At 42.9% G+C, this 14045-nt stretch overlaps 1 protein-coding gene across 11 annotated transcripts in view; it reads left to right on the top strand.

Annotated features, from left to right (window-relative positions):
• RASAL2 (RAS protein activator like 2) overlaps positions 1 to 14045 on the top strand; it is a 162958-nt gene that overhangs the window by 122995 nt on the left and 25918 nt on the right. For all 11 annotated transcript variants that reach the window (XM_088170342.1, XM_088170340.1, XM_088170341.1 and 8 more), the window contains 3 exons: positions 2692 to 2801; positions 11448 to 11601; positions 13155 to 13253. In XM_088170342.1, coding sequence (XP_088026468.1) covers positions 2692 to 2801; positions 11448 to 11601; positions 13155 to 13253 — 363 coding nt within the window. The remainder of the gene's footprint in view (positions 1 to 2691; positions 2802 to 11447; positions 11602 to 13154; positions 13254 to 14045) is intronic.

The following is a 14045-nucleotide window of genomic DNA, read 5'->3' as shown; positions in this document are numbered from 1 at the left end:
CCAACAGCCTGCTGAATTATCCCCTCTCCTGTGGAGATTGCTCCTTGGCATAGCAGGAGAGTCCAGTAGCTTAACTTCCAAATGAAATTAATAGAATTCTCAGTGGGATTGAATTATTTTTAGATGTTGTTATCATTGGGTTTTCTTAGGCCAGTGTTTGATGCTTTTGGATGAAATGACAAACCTGCCCTGACCTATTCCTGACTGCATGTGTGCTTGTGCGCCATCACTCTCTCCCCATCTCACTTTTCCATCCCTGTTCCCCTAAACCTGTGATTCTGAGAGCAGCTTGAACTCCATCTCATTAAGTGTGAACCTCAAATCTATCTCTTTTCAAATTTCATCCTAGCTAGCTTATCCTACCAAATATTTTGTACTTCTTTGATTAAGAACATAGTCTCATCAATTTGGGCAGTTTGGGTAATAATTTACATATTTTTGTCTGAGGGTGTTTGTTTAAGGAGTAAAATTCCCAGTGTTTTTAAAGAAGCTCCATGAAAATTCTTAAAGCTCAGACGCTCCATTACATTTAGGTATAAGAACCAAACAAGAGTCTGTTTTATGTTGAAATAAGTAGGAGAATTACCTAGACAATAAGAAAAGTAGTAAAGATATTTTTGTCTTTTAAATGGTGCAAGCTGTTTTATAAACAGTGGCAGGAATTTCTTGTCTATAGGAGTAAAAGGAAATAAAACTTTCAGTTAGGTGGTATTGTTGCAGATAGAAGTTTATTTTTCATCACTACATCTTTTTTTTATATCTGCATTTGGTATTTAAAAGCATTTTCTTTGGCAAATGAAAGTCGAAAAACTCTTTTCAGTTCTGGCATGTGTGAATTTCTCATGCTGCTCCCAGGTTGTCCATCTGTAAGTACTGGCCCTGCATGAACTGCCAGCACAGAGCAAATATTGAAAATGTTTTCAACTCTTTTGAGGATGACCAATAAGCACACCCTTTGTTTGAATACATTTTTGTCTTTAAATATGTTCGTACCTTGTTTGAGGTTTTTGTTTTGTTTTGTCTCATTTTTCTTGCTTTTGGTTTTTTCGTGTAGTCAGCTCTGGATAGCCTTGTTCAACCCCAGATTGAATATTTGTTTCACTGGGGTATAGATTATGTTCAATTAAACCAAGAGCATGCTCCATGTTAAAGCAGTACCAATTTAAAACTGTACATGTACACAAAAATGAATATTCACAGTCCTTCTGTGAGTGGGATTTGGAATTATTCAATATAGATACTTCTGGACCCCTTCTGAATTGGGCCAGCTTTGTCTTATTTGCCCTTAATGGGAAAAAGCCATGTTATTTCATGTTTGTAATCTGAGTAGACTGGGAGGTACTGGACTGAAGCCAGGGTCCACCAGATCCCTGTGACTGGGTTTGTTGCCTTTTATGCTGAGAAGTCAGAATATACAAAAGTGCCTTTGAAAGTGCTGTACATCCTCTACTTGAATTCCAGAAATGGCCCCAAGAGAAGCCCTGGAGTATCTATTGATTACAGGGTTTTTTCAAAGGCACTTTTTCAATACCAGGACCAAGAAAAGTGCAGCATCATGGGCAGAGTGTGAGTGGTACACACAGCTGAAAACACTTCTTGCCTTTTGACAGTACCTTTTCCCCCAGCACATTGTATATGTTTGTGGGGTCTGGTTTTTGTGGGGTTTTTGGTTTGGTGGTGTTTTGGGGGGGTTGTTTGTTTGTAGGGGGGTTTTGCTTCTTTTATTGTTTTTTATTGGCTTTTTTCCCCCAGTATTTAGATATCAGGCCTTTTCTTTTCCTCTTTATCAGGAGAATGTAGCAGCTTTCACCCCTGAGGAGCTTCTGGCTGGCAAGCCTCAGAAACTGAAGGGCAGTCTTAAATGTAGCACTGCCTTCAGATGCAGAAAGCAGATTCCCCTTCCTTTGTTTCCTCTGTCTCCAGAGGTTTTCAATACTTGGCTAGACCAAGTCAGAATTAGGCTGACCTGGTGTTGGCAGCACATCCCCATCGAGCAGGAGATGGTCCCAGAGGCTTCCTCCAGCTAACATGGCTTTGGGCTGTGATTGTTGGGTGAACAATTGTAGTTTGGAGACAGATTATTTGAAGATTCCTTTTATTTTTAGACCCTAAGCAGATTTTTGAATTGAGCTTGCTTCTTTCCAATACTATAACTGATATATGAAGCCACTGGTGTTTGTGAAATGCTTTGAAATTTTCTATTCTGGCTAGCCAGATTATTGAAATTATGAATTATTTTAAGATTTAACATGCTATATCTAAATTAAAAAGGAAAACCTAGCTGCAGTTGTGGGCTCAACAGAAGCTTATAATATAAGACCTCTGTACTTTTAAGCTCACCAAGAATTAAAAACATGGCATGTAGAGGGAGAAGTAAGAACAAACAGTGATATTGAAGATTGTTCCTTATTAAATGGTAATTGTGGGGTTTGGATGTCTTGTATAATAGCTGAAATCCATCGAAGTGCCCCAGTAATGTGAGTAGTGCTAATTATTGCAATTGGAGGCTCTCACCTCCTGGAACTGTCACTGACAATCCAGCCCTGCCTTTCTTCATGCTCAGAGGAATCCCAGTCCAGCCCGTCCTGTGACTGGCACCAAACCTCTGTGTTTGGACTCAGTGACAGGGCATTGAGTGATTCACTGCCGTCATCAGTTTCCCCATTTCACTTCTGCAATTTCTCATTTTAGGGCTTCTTCAGTAAGCGCCTGAAAGGCTCCATCAAGAGGACAAAGAGTCAATCCAAACTGGACAGGAATATCAGTTTCCGTCTGCCCTCTCCCAGCAGTGCCGAGGACAGGTAAGGTGCTGTGTGTCCCCAGAGCTGGCACACACTCATGGCAGGAGAGCCACAAGGCCATTTATTGTCCAGCTGGCCCAAGGGGGCTAGTGGGGCTGCCTCTGGCACTTTAGTGTGCTGATACAGGATGGAAAACTGCTGCTCTTCACAGCTGCCAAAAAGCTCAGGTTAAGCACAGGGACTCCAGTACCTTTTCCTGCATCTGTTTCAAATTAGCTGCAGGCTTCCAGTGTCATGATACAAAACCATGGGATTGATCAGCTGGAGAGAAATTTGCCCTGCTGCATGCAGTGCTTGCCTGCAGGCCAATGCTGTGGTGAGATGAGGAGTTGTGCTGGTGTGAGCAGGGCGGTTCCACCAGCGCTGGCACAGCCCAGAGATGTGCAGTGCCATTCAGGCACACTGAGGACCCTTGCAGTGTAGGTGTTTTGGTTATAGCAGTGTTACCACAAGGAACACATGATCTGTTTCTCAGAAAACTGGAAAACTCGGTAATTTCTGACCATCTTAGTGCTCCATTTGGTATGTCATTGCATGTTTACCTTTTGGCTGGAGATCCAGGCTGGGAATGGATTGTATATGAGGCAAGCAAAGGCTCTTGCACACAGAGTTTCCTAACTATTTGCAACGTCTCTTGATTGTTTTTATTAAACATATTCTGTGTTACATTCCACGGTAGCCCAGCAGGAGAAGTAGATAGAGTGAAAAATAAGTTGGCCTGTACTCGAGGCCACGGCAGGCTTCTGTGCTTTGACATTGTTCAGTGCATTTTCCCTTCTCCTTTAGCTGAGCTGAATTCATGAGTTCTATCTGTCATGCTGTGCTGCTTCAATCAATGGTGCTGCCTTCTCCATCTGAAAGGCAGACCATAAAATCAGAGAGATAGCAAGGCTGTGGATGTTGGAGGTCTGTTAACATCAGGAGTTACAGAAAAGCCTGCTGTTTACCAGATGTGGCTAACCATCTAGATGGCCTTGCTCCTGTAGTCCACCCAGGCTGCTTTGAGGCAAGTTTTCCTATAAATCTCTATTTTCAGGGTGTTGCAACGTGGCTATAAAAGCAACTGAGTGAGAATAAGCATCTTAAATAATGCCACCAGGTAACCAAGTACTGTTATTTTTACTATTGTTTGAAACCAGCTTTGTCTGAATTTTTGTAATGCAAAAATTTCTTTGCCATAAATAATCTAGTTGTCTTTCTTGAGCTTGGTACTCATGCTGGATACTTGCTTTTGTAGTGTCAGGGAAGCACTGTTGTTCTGGGAAAGCTAATAAACGTAGCTATAATTATTTCCTACAATCCTTGGTTTAAGACATGATATTACACACAGCAAAGCTGCTTTCTTTTAAAAAGCAGGCCCCCTTCTACTCCCTACCAGTGTGGGCACAAATATTCAACTAGACTCAAAATGCAATGTGAATTTTCTCTGATGGCCTGAAAGCACAAAAGCATAAAATCCTAGTAATTAATTAATTAATTAATTGTAGCATTATTGAACATAGAGCTGACTCTAAATTCACAAGAAGGAATTGCCACTCTCTCACTTTCTCTTCACCCTCCATTCTGTATGAGCCTCTCGATCTGTAGCAGTAAGAACTTTCCTGTCCTGCCCTAGTGAGTCAGCCCTTTGCTGTTTCAAGCAGGTGATTCTAGGTGATGTCATGGTGTTACACAGGTTTTCCCGGCCAGGTTGACTGACAGCATCTCCCTTTTCTTGTTCTGACAAACACAAGGGCCCTGCCTTCAAAGAAAATATTATAAAGCTTTATAAATTAAAACCCTGCATGGATTAGAAGGAAATAGCTGCTGTCATACTGCCTTTTCATGGTTTTGGGGTATTCGGGACCTGTCAAGAAAGTGGAGATTTTATAGATAAATACCTCTAAAATTCTGGAGTAAGGAAGATTAATTATCCTGGTGCACATCAAGATTTGGGATACTGTAACATTGCATGCCATGCTGGATGGTGACAGAGGATGGATGCTGTCTGTTCAGAGTTGATTTAAAACAGAAGGGAGTCAGGAATGCTGTAGGGAGCAGGGATGGAGATGAGTTGCAGATTTTTTTGTAATCGGATTTTCTGTTTCAGCAGAAAGCAATTGGCCAGTGTACCTATTCTGGCTTTTAACTTTATTTCAGTGTGTCTGGGTTAGTGGATAGGGATGGAAGAGAGTTCTGGTTCCCCTCTAGAAACACGGATCAGTATCCAGGTGTTTTGTAGAAATAAATCCATAACCTCTCAGGCTGTAATTCACATCCCTCCTGTTACTCAGGCTCAGGCTGTTTGCTTGTGGTTTTTTGTACTTGAATACACGTATGTTGTCTTTACAAGGCACTGATGTGGCAGGACTTAGATTGTGCTCCTTTGTGAGCCAGGGCAGGTGGGAATGAGGCTCTTCAATGTGTGGTCAGAGCAGCATCTCACCAGGTTGCCAACAGCTCTCACCATGAGGCGACCTGGCACCATGTCACTGTAGCATCTTTCACAGCTTTTCCAGCCTGTTTCCTCCTGCATCCTTTGAGCTTTTCAACTCACACATTCATCTGTAATGTTTTCTCAGTGTCCATAATATATAAAACATGTTAAAAAAAGCATGAGAAAATACTTAAGGAAAATTTAGTTTAAAAGGAGAGACGAAATTAAAATTTGCAGTTTGTGGTCAGTCTCCAAGAGGACCAGCAGTTTTGTTTACGGAGAGGGAGTGAAGATGATTGGGACTGGCTGCATATGGTCTCAGTGACTGCAGCAAAGCTCTGCAGACAGCTGGGAGGGCTTTGCCCTGTTGGGATTTACTGCCACGTGGGAATCGTCCTGCTTTGCTAAAAGTCATTTCATGGCATTATGAGCCAGGCATAGCAGGGCTCGGAATGGGCTCTGGCAGGGCACAGGGAGGCAGGTAGCCATGGCTCTGGGCTTCATGGTCAAACGCTATCACTCCTCCAGCCACAGCTTCTTCTACTTTCGGTAAGTTCCTGCTGCTCCCTCCTTGCCTCTTTGCAGTGAGAAAATAGCACGGGTCGCGTAAATAATAGAAGCAAAACCTGCTGTGTTTTTCAGGTTCATTCTAATTTAATGTCGGTTTTTAAAAAAAAAAAGGGTGGGGGATTATCACCCTCATTTAGCTGTCAGGATAGAAATCAGTGTTACACAACGCGTTACTAAGGCTTGACTCACTCCCAGCTTGCATTCATTCATCATATCAATTGCTATCAACACACAAGAGTGTGGGGAAAGGGGTGGAGTGGTTTGTTTCTCGGAGGGATGCCTCACTCCTGATTTGGTGAACGTATTTCTTTCAGCAGTTGTTTGTTTTTTCACTGAAAACTGAACAAGACCCCAGTGTTTGTCACAAACCTTCCCCTTAGTGCTGGGTTGCTCTCTTCCACCTGCAAGCTCACGTGACCCCTTTATAAATACAAATTTCTTAAAGGCTGATGCTTCTTTGCAAAGCCCAGGCTCCTCCATGTAATATTCACCTTGAGTTTAGCAGGGAAATGAAACTGAATCAATTAAGCATTTCTGGTCCATCAAAACAAACCAATTGGAAACGTTAATAGGAGAGACCAGAGGAGAGAGGAGGACTCTCCTGCTGTGAAATTCAGCAGCCTGCTTGGCTGAACCCTGAGAAGTGTCTGTTAGACAAGCTGTGATCTGCAGGGAGAGCAGGCAGGCAGGGAAGGGCTTTGCAAATCCAGGATTCAAACAATGAAGCTTTGGGAAGGACCTTGCCAGAAAAGACCAGAATCTCAAAGGAAGACAACAACAATATACTCAGAAAAACACAGCATTTAATTGCACCTGAGTGTAGCTTGCAGATAAATAAGTTACCCTAAGTTTCTGATTTAAAAAAAAAAATATATGTATATAATAAAACTGGTTAGACTTGTAGAATTGTTGACCAAGTAATAGGATGTTCAGATAATTGGCAGTTGGAAAATGAAGAGGGGCGTGGTGCAAAAAAAAAGAGCGTTTGGACAGGGAAAAACGTGGTGCTGCAGCACGGGCAGAGCACGGGTGAATTGCAGGTGATGCTGGAGACGGTAGGGTCCCATTGCACAGGGCTGGGAGCTGGGATAACAGCAGAGAGTTCACTGCATTACAGTCCAAGCTCTCTCCTGGGACTTTGCAGAATGGCTAAGTATTGAGTTCAACTCTCTGCTCTCAGGGAGTGTCTCCCAGCACATTGGGATTGCTGGAATTATTTGAAGTGTGCAGACGAACAGCTTGATGTGATGCCAACTGGGACTTGGCTGTAGCTGGTGCTTGGGCTGAGTTCTTTCCTTTCACGCCAGTTTGGTAAAGGAAAGTTCATTTTAAAACTTTTTTTTTTTTTTTTTTAATCTTTTGGATTATTGATGTCCACAGGCTTGTTTTACAAGTAATACAGTGCTCTCTCGGGTAAGCTTGGTAATTGAATGTCTTTTGTGCCTTGTAGGTTGGCTTTTAAATAGGTCAAAATCAGCAGGAGAGGTTCATAACCAGAGCAATTAGGATTTTAACGCTTTATTCTACATGCTTTATAGACAGTAGAATATAATAGAACTTTGCTAATAAGCTGCTGTGCCATGGGCAGCCACTGAAAGCCAGTGGTTTCCAGTTCCCGGCTTACAACTGAGATTTTCTTGTCATGGAAAATTACTGAATCATGGTGTGCAAGGAGAGGGGTCAGCTTGGGGCTGGGCCAGCAAGATGGGGTGGTTGGAGAGTTCTTTTTCCATGACCATCGCATGCTGCTGCCAGGTCAGTGGTTTAGGGCATTGTCTGGGCTCTGATTTACAAGGAAATGATGCAGCTCTGAAGACCAGTACTCCAAAACACATGAAAAGAGGTGAGAAGTTTAAAATCTTCCCTGACATGCTTCTCCTCTGTCTGTTTTTCCTATGGGAAAGAAATTGTGGAGAATGTGTAAGAATTATTTGGTGCTTTGGTAACTGAATTCCCATGTAGTTCCTTTGCAATCTCTGTTGTTAACAAGCATAGATAGAAAAAGCAACAGGATAAAAAGTTGATCGTGGGAGGTTAGTTGTAATTTAAAACAGGATTTGTGTTGTTAATGGAGCTGTTTAACAGAAACAGATTTGTACAAACAACCCTTCCCCCACTTTTTGCATGTGTGATCTTCCTGTTTACAGTAATCTGCTTCCCTGGGATTACCTCTCTGCTGACAGAGTCTGAGCAATACTCATTTTCCCAGTAGCTTCCTACCTAATACAGGAAGGACCCTATTAATCCAGCCCCTTTGCTGGACACTGGGACATGAATTAGTGACATCTATGCCAAAAGGAAGCCAGCAAGCAATTTTCTTTCCTTGTTACAGATTCAGCATATTAGATGAGGCTTTAGAGCAGCAGAGAAGTATTATTTCTGTATAATTATTGCCTGTATTGATTGGGATGCTGCTGATACAGGCACAAGTCAAAGATTTCTTTGCAGATCTATCAGTAGATGAAATTTATACTGTGGTGCTCACAAATGCATGTACTTGTGTTTGTAAATGCATGTGGTTGCATCTAACCAACAGCTTTAGGATGTTCTGATGTTTGTGGAAGATAAAGTGTCAATTCTAAGCCATTTAATCAGTTTATTGAGCTGTTTTAAATATGGTATCTTCAAAGGATTGCTGGAACAGCCTGACATTTGTCTTCCACAGGACCCTGAGTCAACAAAACTAGAGAGCTCCAGCTGCTCTGCAACAAACCCAAATGCTCACATCCCACTAGTTAGAAGAGCAATAGAACAGAAGAGATGCTCTAAAACCTGTGACTTGCGAGATGGGATGTGCAGGCTTGGAGTACCTCTGCTGTGTGTACCTGCCTTTGCCCCTGCCCTGTTCCCAGAGGCTTCTTGGAGGCTTTCTTTTCTTTTTCTTGGAAGATTCTTTGCTCTCTCATGTTGCCTTTAACGTCTGGATCTCATCAAACTCATAGGAAAGGACAAGGAGGAGCTTCTCTGTCTGAGAAGGTCTCCTTAGGGGATGCTGTGCCTTGGCAACCCAGGAGCATGCAGGAGCCTCTCCTGGCACAGTGGGGGCACAGCTGACAAGGAGGGAGCTTTCCTCACCGTAGCTGTGGCTGCACTCCTGGCCCCAGCCTATCTGCCTGGCACGGTGTTCCTCCGAAATCTGTAACCTGAGGCTTGAGGAGGAACTCCTCTTGAATTTGTTTGTGCCTTTCTTCCTCTCCGGGCAGGATTTGTTGTCTGAGATGTAGCACAGGGCAGGAAGTTTGGAGGGAAGGGCTGTGACGCCACTGTGATCTGGGGATGCTCTGTTTAGTGGCTGTACAGTTGTTTCGTGTAGATCTGCTTGTTTTGTCTTGCTCCAAGTACAGCCTCTGCTTAACTGGAATTTGCAAAATGCTTTTTCTTTTTTTTCTACTTTCTTTAGTAATTATTTCTCTTTTCCTCCTGTTCCCCCTCTTTGTGCTCACTCCATGCTTTCCTTCAGTGACTGGGAGCTGGTTGCAGGCTTTCAGTACTTTGTAAGGACAGGAATTGCTCAGAGTTTGAGGCAGGGACAGAAGCCAAGTGACCTCAGCAGTGGTTTCTTGAGAGGAGAAATTAGAGAGGATTTTGCAGAGATGACATTAAAGTGGCGTATTGTGGTGTGTTTATTTTAGACTTGCCCTACCTTAACTGCAGCGAGTGCTCAATTATCCATGGCTGAGGTTTGGGTTTGCCTTGGTTCAGCTGCTGCTGGAACCTGTTAGAACAAAGCACAGCCCAGCCAATGCTCCTACCAGGGCTGCTGCTTTGCATCTGAAATCAGTGTCTTTGGAATATTCCTCCCATCAAAGGGCTTTGCTGCCTGCACTTAGGTCATTCAGTATATTAAATGGGAACACAGTTCTCCCTTACTGTTTAATAAATCTTACTGTGTGTGAATCTGCTCCAATACCTTCAGTGTTTCATTCCATACAAAAGAGCAGTCGGGTGAACTCTGCTTGTTGCATTGCCTGTATCCTTTGTGGTACCCAAAGTTTTGTTAAGCAGCTTTGTTAAGATGCCTTTTCCAAATGTTTGGGGTTTTCTTACCTCTGAGTTCCCCTATAGAACTTCTCACAGGTAGGAGGAGTTTGATTTTGCTAAGGATAAAGAATATGAGGAACTTTTTTTTGTACATGTGAGGTAAGTATACAAAAACTAATTATTTTTCAGAATAATTTTTCTAATTATATATTAAATTATATCTAAATTATATATAAAATGATATAATAATTTTTCTAATTATTTTTCAGAATTAGGGAAGCTGTTAGAGAGCTGTTAGCTCTGTTTTTCTTTCCTCTATAAATAGCATTTTTAAACATTTTCCGTTTGATACTGGGAGTTGAGTAAAAGAGGAAATATTGTGAGCACAGGAGCTCTGTGTTTCACTGAGTGATGTGTTGAGAGCTGATGCCTCTCTACTTCCACATTTATTCCTTGTGCCCAGTCACACTTGCTAGATGGGCAGCCACATTCATGGACTCGGCTTCAGGGATCACTGAACACTTCAATATCTTAACAAAATCTAGACTCTGCTAAGCTGGGGCTCTGTTCTTTTCCTCCTTGTCGGTCAGCTGTGAAGGATTTGACTGAATTCCTGCCACAGGAAAAATAAGATGTGTCTGCACGTGATGTTTACCTTTGAAATGCGAGTTGTGCCTAATGTGTTACATGACTGTTGCAGAAGCCTTTGGGGCAGGTGTCAGTTTGGAGGCAGAAGGAGCAGAGGTGAAGCCGCATCACATTTAAATTGGGCACATTTTGCAGTGCTGTTTGACAGCAGAGCTCCCCACTATGCACAAATGTTGCATTAAATCATATTGGGAGAGTACAGAAGGGTTAAAACCCATTTGATAATGTCACTGGTTATTACCAAAAGCTGTGGCATAGTGGAGGGAGAGAAATGTCTTGGAGAAGTGTTCGAGAACTGGTGGGGACAAAGAGAAAACAGCCTTGATAAAAAGGTGCTGTGAATTTGGGAGATTTCAGCTCTGGTGGAGCTCAGGGTTTACAGGACAATCAGCTGGAAAGGAGAAGCAGTATGTGTTACTGAGAAGTTAAAAGAGAAAGAATGTCTCAAGAAAAATGGAAATTCAAGCTGGAAGAAGCAGCTGAAAAGGAAAATGCAAAATGACTGATTTGTGCAATCGTGAAGTAGGAAGGAATTTGTGTATTTGATTTTAGTGTAAGGGCTTTGTATGTTAAAAATCAGGTACATTGTGAAGGGTCATCTGCTCTAATGAGTAATCCTTATTCTGCATTGGCTACAGATTTAGGGATCCATGTGCTCTTTGCTGCTAATACACAACATCTGTCTACTAATCTAGCTAGTGATAAGTATTTTCAGTATTACATCCAAAGCTACCTATAGGCTTTTTTTTTAATTTCAGCAGTTAAGTTCTGATTTTTTTTGCTGTTGTTCTTTTCACTGACAACTTGGCAGCTGTAATTTCTAGGTCAGTGGGAATGGACTTCCTAGGCTGGATAGTCCCTTGGGAGTCTGGGGTTACTGGCCTAATGTTATTTTCATAAGGTTTGCAGACTAATTGTAGAACTTGCTCTGAATAAGCACCGAGACAAGCTGCAGCTTTCTCTGGGATCTTGCCAGCTCATTTTGGTAATTGTGAGTAAAAAAGACATTTCTTTTCCTCCTTGTCCTACAGACCACGTGAGCTGCCCAAGCTGAAGGAGTCCCGTTCCCATGAGTCTTTACTGAACCAACCCAGCACCATAGAGACTCTGGACTTTGCAGCAGAAGAAGCAGTCTTTGTCAAACCACTTCACAACAGTATCCTTGGACGAGACTTCTGCTTTGAGGTAGGGACAGGCTCCAAACAGGCAACTGCCAGTCCCCCTGAACCCTTGGGGAACACTGCTCCAGGACTGGGGGACTGGGAAAACAGAGCAGCAGCTGCTGCTGTGCTGAGGTTTGGCTGGGGGCTGTTGAGCCACCATGTGACTTTTAAAGTCCTTGAGGCTAATGGCATCAGTCACTGAACAGAGAGAAATCTTTTTCAATTACCGGGTCTTCTAATTGAAAAATCTCTTCAGTTTGATAAATATCTAAGCATTTGTAGCGTGCATGCAAATGTATGGTTGATACGTACAGCACAATGGACATGCAATAGTATGTACATTAGCTGTGTGTTCACCCTCTCCAAATTCACCTAAAATTTAATTTAGAAAATTTACTGTAACCAAGAAATGAGATTTCCAGTCAGAGCCCCTTTCCATTAGCTCAGTGCTCTCCAGTTGCCAAAGGAGAAGCTTCAGTGGCTGTGGACGTGTCCATTGCACCACAGAGCAGGATCCAAGGATCCCTTTGCTGTTTCAGCAGAGGCTGCAGGCTGTGGCTCTGAGCTCTGCTGCCAGAAGCAGGCAGAAACCATGTGTGTAAGCACAGTCCTTACCATCACAGCTCCAACAGTGGAGCTGTGTGTGTTTGGATGCAGCTGAGGCCACATCACCTGTCATGGCAGGGACAGGTCACTCTGTCTTCAGCAGGATTAGTCAGATGTGTTTAAACTTCTGGAACAAAGATGTGTTTACAGTCTGGAAAATTCTGGCAGTAAACCTGCATATCAGGCTCTGGTCCCTCCGGACGCATCCAGGAATTGTTCCTGTTTGCTTCAGCCTCATTCTTCTGGTTGGAAGCACTTTGCAGCTTGCTTAGGCTTGGGGAGTTGGGTAGGAAACACTGGCAACAACTTAGTTCTGAGGCTGTCACCTCAAACTGCTTTGTAATTGTGAGCACAAATGAATGGAAAGAGTAAATGAGGCTTGTCAAGCCACGTAAGAGGAGAAGAAACCAAGGTGGTTCCCTGGTATGGGAAAACAGAGCTGTCAGGGCTGGAGCAGAGCACAACTCCCTCAGTTTGTTTAGGCTGTTGCTGTCTATATGGACCCTTGGAAATACTTCGAATTTACTGAAGTCATCATGTCCAGTGTGTTTTGCCTTATGTTAATGCATTGTCAGTTCTGTCTGTTAGTAACCAAATCATCTGCCCCTGGGCCTTAACAGGGAAATCGGCAAGCTTTAATAGCTACAGATCAATTAACAACTGTTTAAAAAAACAAGATTGACTGGCTGATTAAAGCTTTGTTTAAAAGTCTTTAGGAGGAGCCTCTGGCGCTCTTAATTTTATATAAATTGTTTCGTTTCTGCAGTTTTATATAACCTCAAACTTCTTTTTCTCTCTGTGTTTTGTGGGCCTTTTATGCTCTCTGCCTTCTAGGCCACTGTAGTTTTAGCTCCCTTTTTCATATTTACTGTATTAGTCAAGCACTTTTTATCTTCCTCCTTGCTTTTTGCAGCCTCTTCCATGTCTCCTAGGCTTGCCTGAGCTCAGCCTGTCATTTATTTGTTCCAGGTAACCTACTCCAAGGGCAGTAAATGCTTCAGTTGTTCTTCTGCAGCAGAGAGGGACTGGTGGATGGAAAACATACGCAGACTATCGCAGCCAATGAAGGTAATAGAAACTGCGAAAATAAGATTAGTGGGGGAATGGAGGTGGTATGATTGGATTTTAGTCCAATGTACCAGGGTTTCCCACAGATGCATCCTCAATTAATTTAGTCTGGGGAGCCGTCCGCTCATCCGTGTGTCTAAAGCTGCCATGTGCTATTCCAGGGAGGGCAGTAGGTCAAACCTTTAATGAGTAAATACACACCGGCCTGCTTCCTGATCCCTGCCCCAGTGCCAGCTTGGGATGCAGACTGGATTTCTGAAGCCATGCACCTGGGAGAGATGGGGCACGGCTTTGTAAGGGTCATGTTTTAATCTAGGGACAGAGATAGTGTGGGGGGAACCCGAAAAAAACCCAACATTAAACAAATTGAAGTCAGAGTGAGATAGAGAATCGAGTTAGAGATCAGCTGGAAATATCTGATAAGTCACTCCGTAGCTGCCATCCTACCTCCCAGGGACATGCTAACAGTGCTCTGGGATTCCTCATCAGTCTGGCAGCTTTGGACAGGCTCTTGTGCAGAGTGTTTGTTTTCTAAAGCATTTCAAATACAGCTTTTGAAGAAGAAAAATATTCTAGTCCCCCACACTCTTGACATACAAAAGACAGCCCTTTGCCTCTGTTTTAGAAAATGTCCAGTTTTCTAGAGATTCCAATTCTCTCTGGATCAGACAGTCTGATTCTGAATTCTGACTCTGTCCTTACCTCAGACAGAAAAGGCAGCCCTTTGCTGCTGCTTTAGAAGATGAAATACTCAGCTTTTAGGGGTTTTGAATCAAAACTGATATCTTTCTT

This window comes from Sturnus vulgaris, chromosome 9, assembly GCF_052056855.1.
Source record: "Sturnus vulgaris isolate bStuVul1 chromosome 9, bStuVul1.hap1, whole genome shotgun sequence".
In the NCBI taxonomy this organism is placed as follows: Eukaryota; Metazoa; Chordata; class Aves; order Passeriformes; family Sturnidae; genus Sturnus; species Sturnus vulgaris.
The sequence above is the reverse complement of the archived record's forward strand: the minus strand, read 5'-3'. Positions and strand labels throughout refer to the sequence as shown.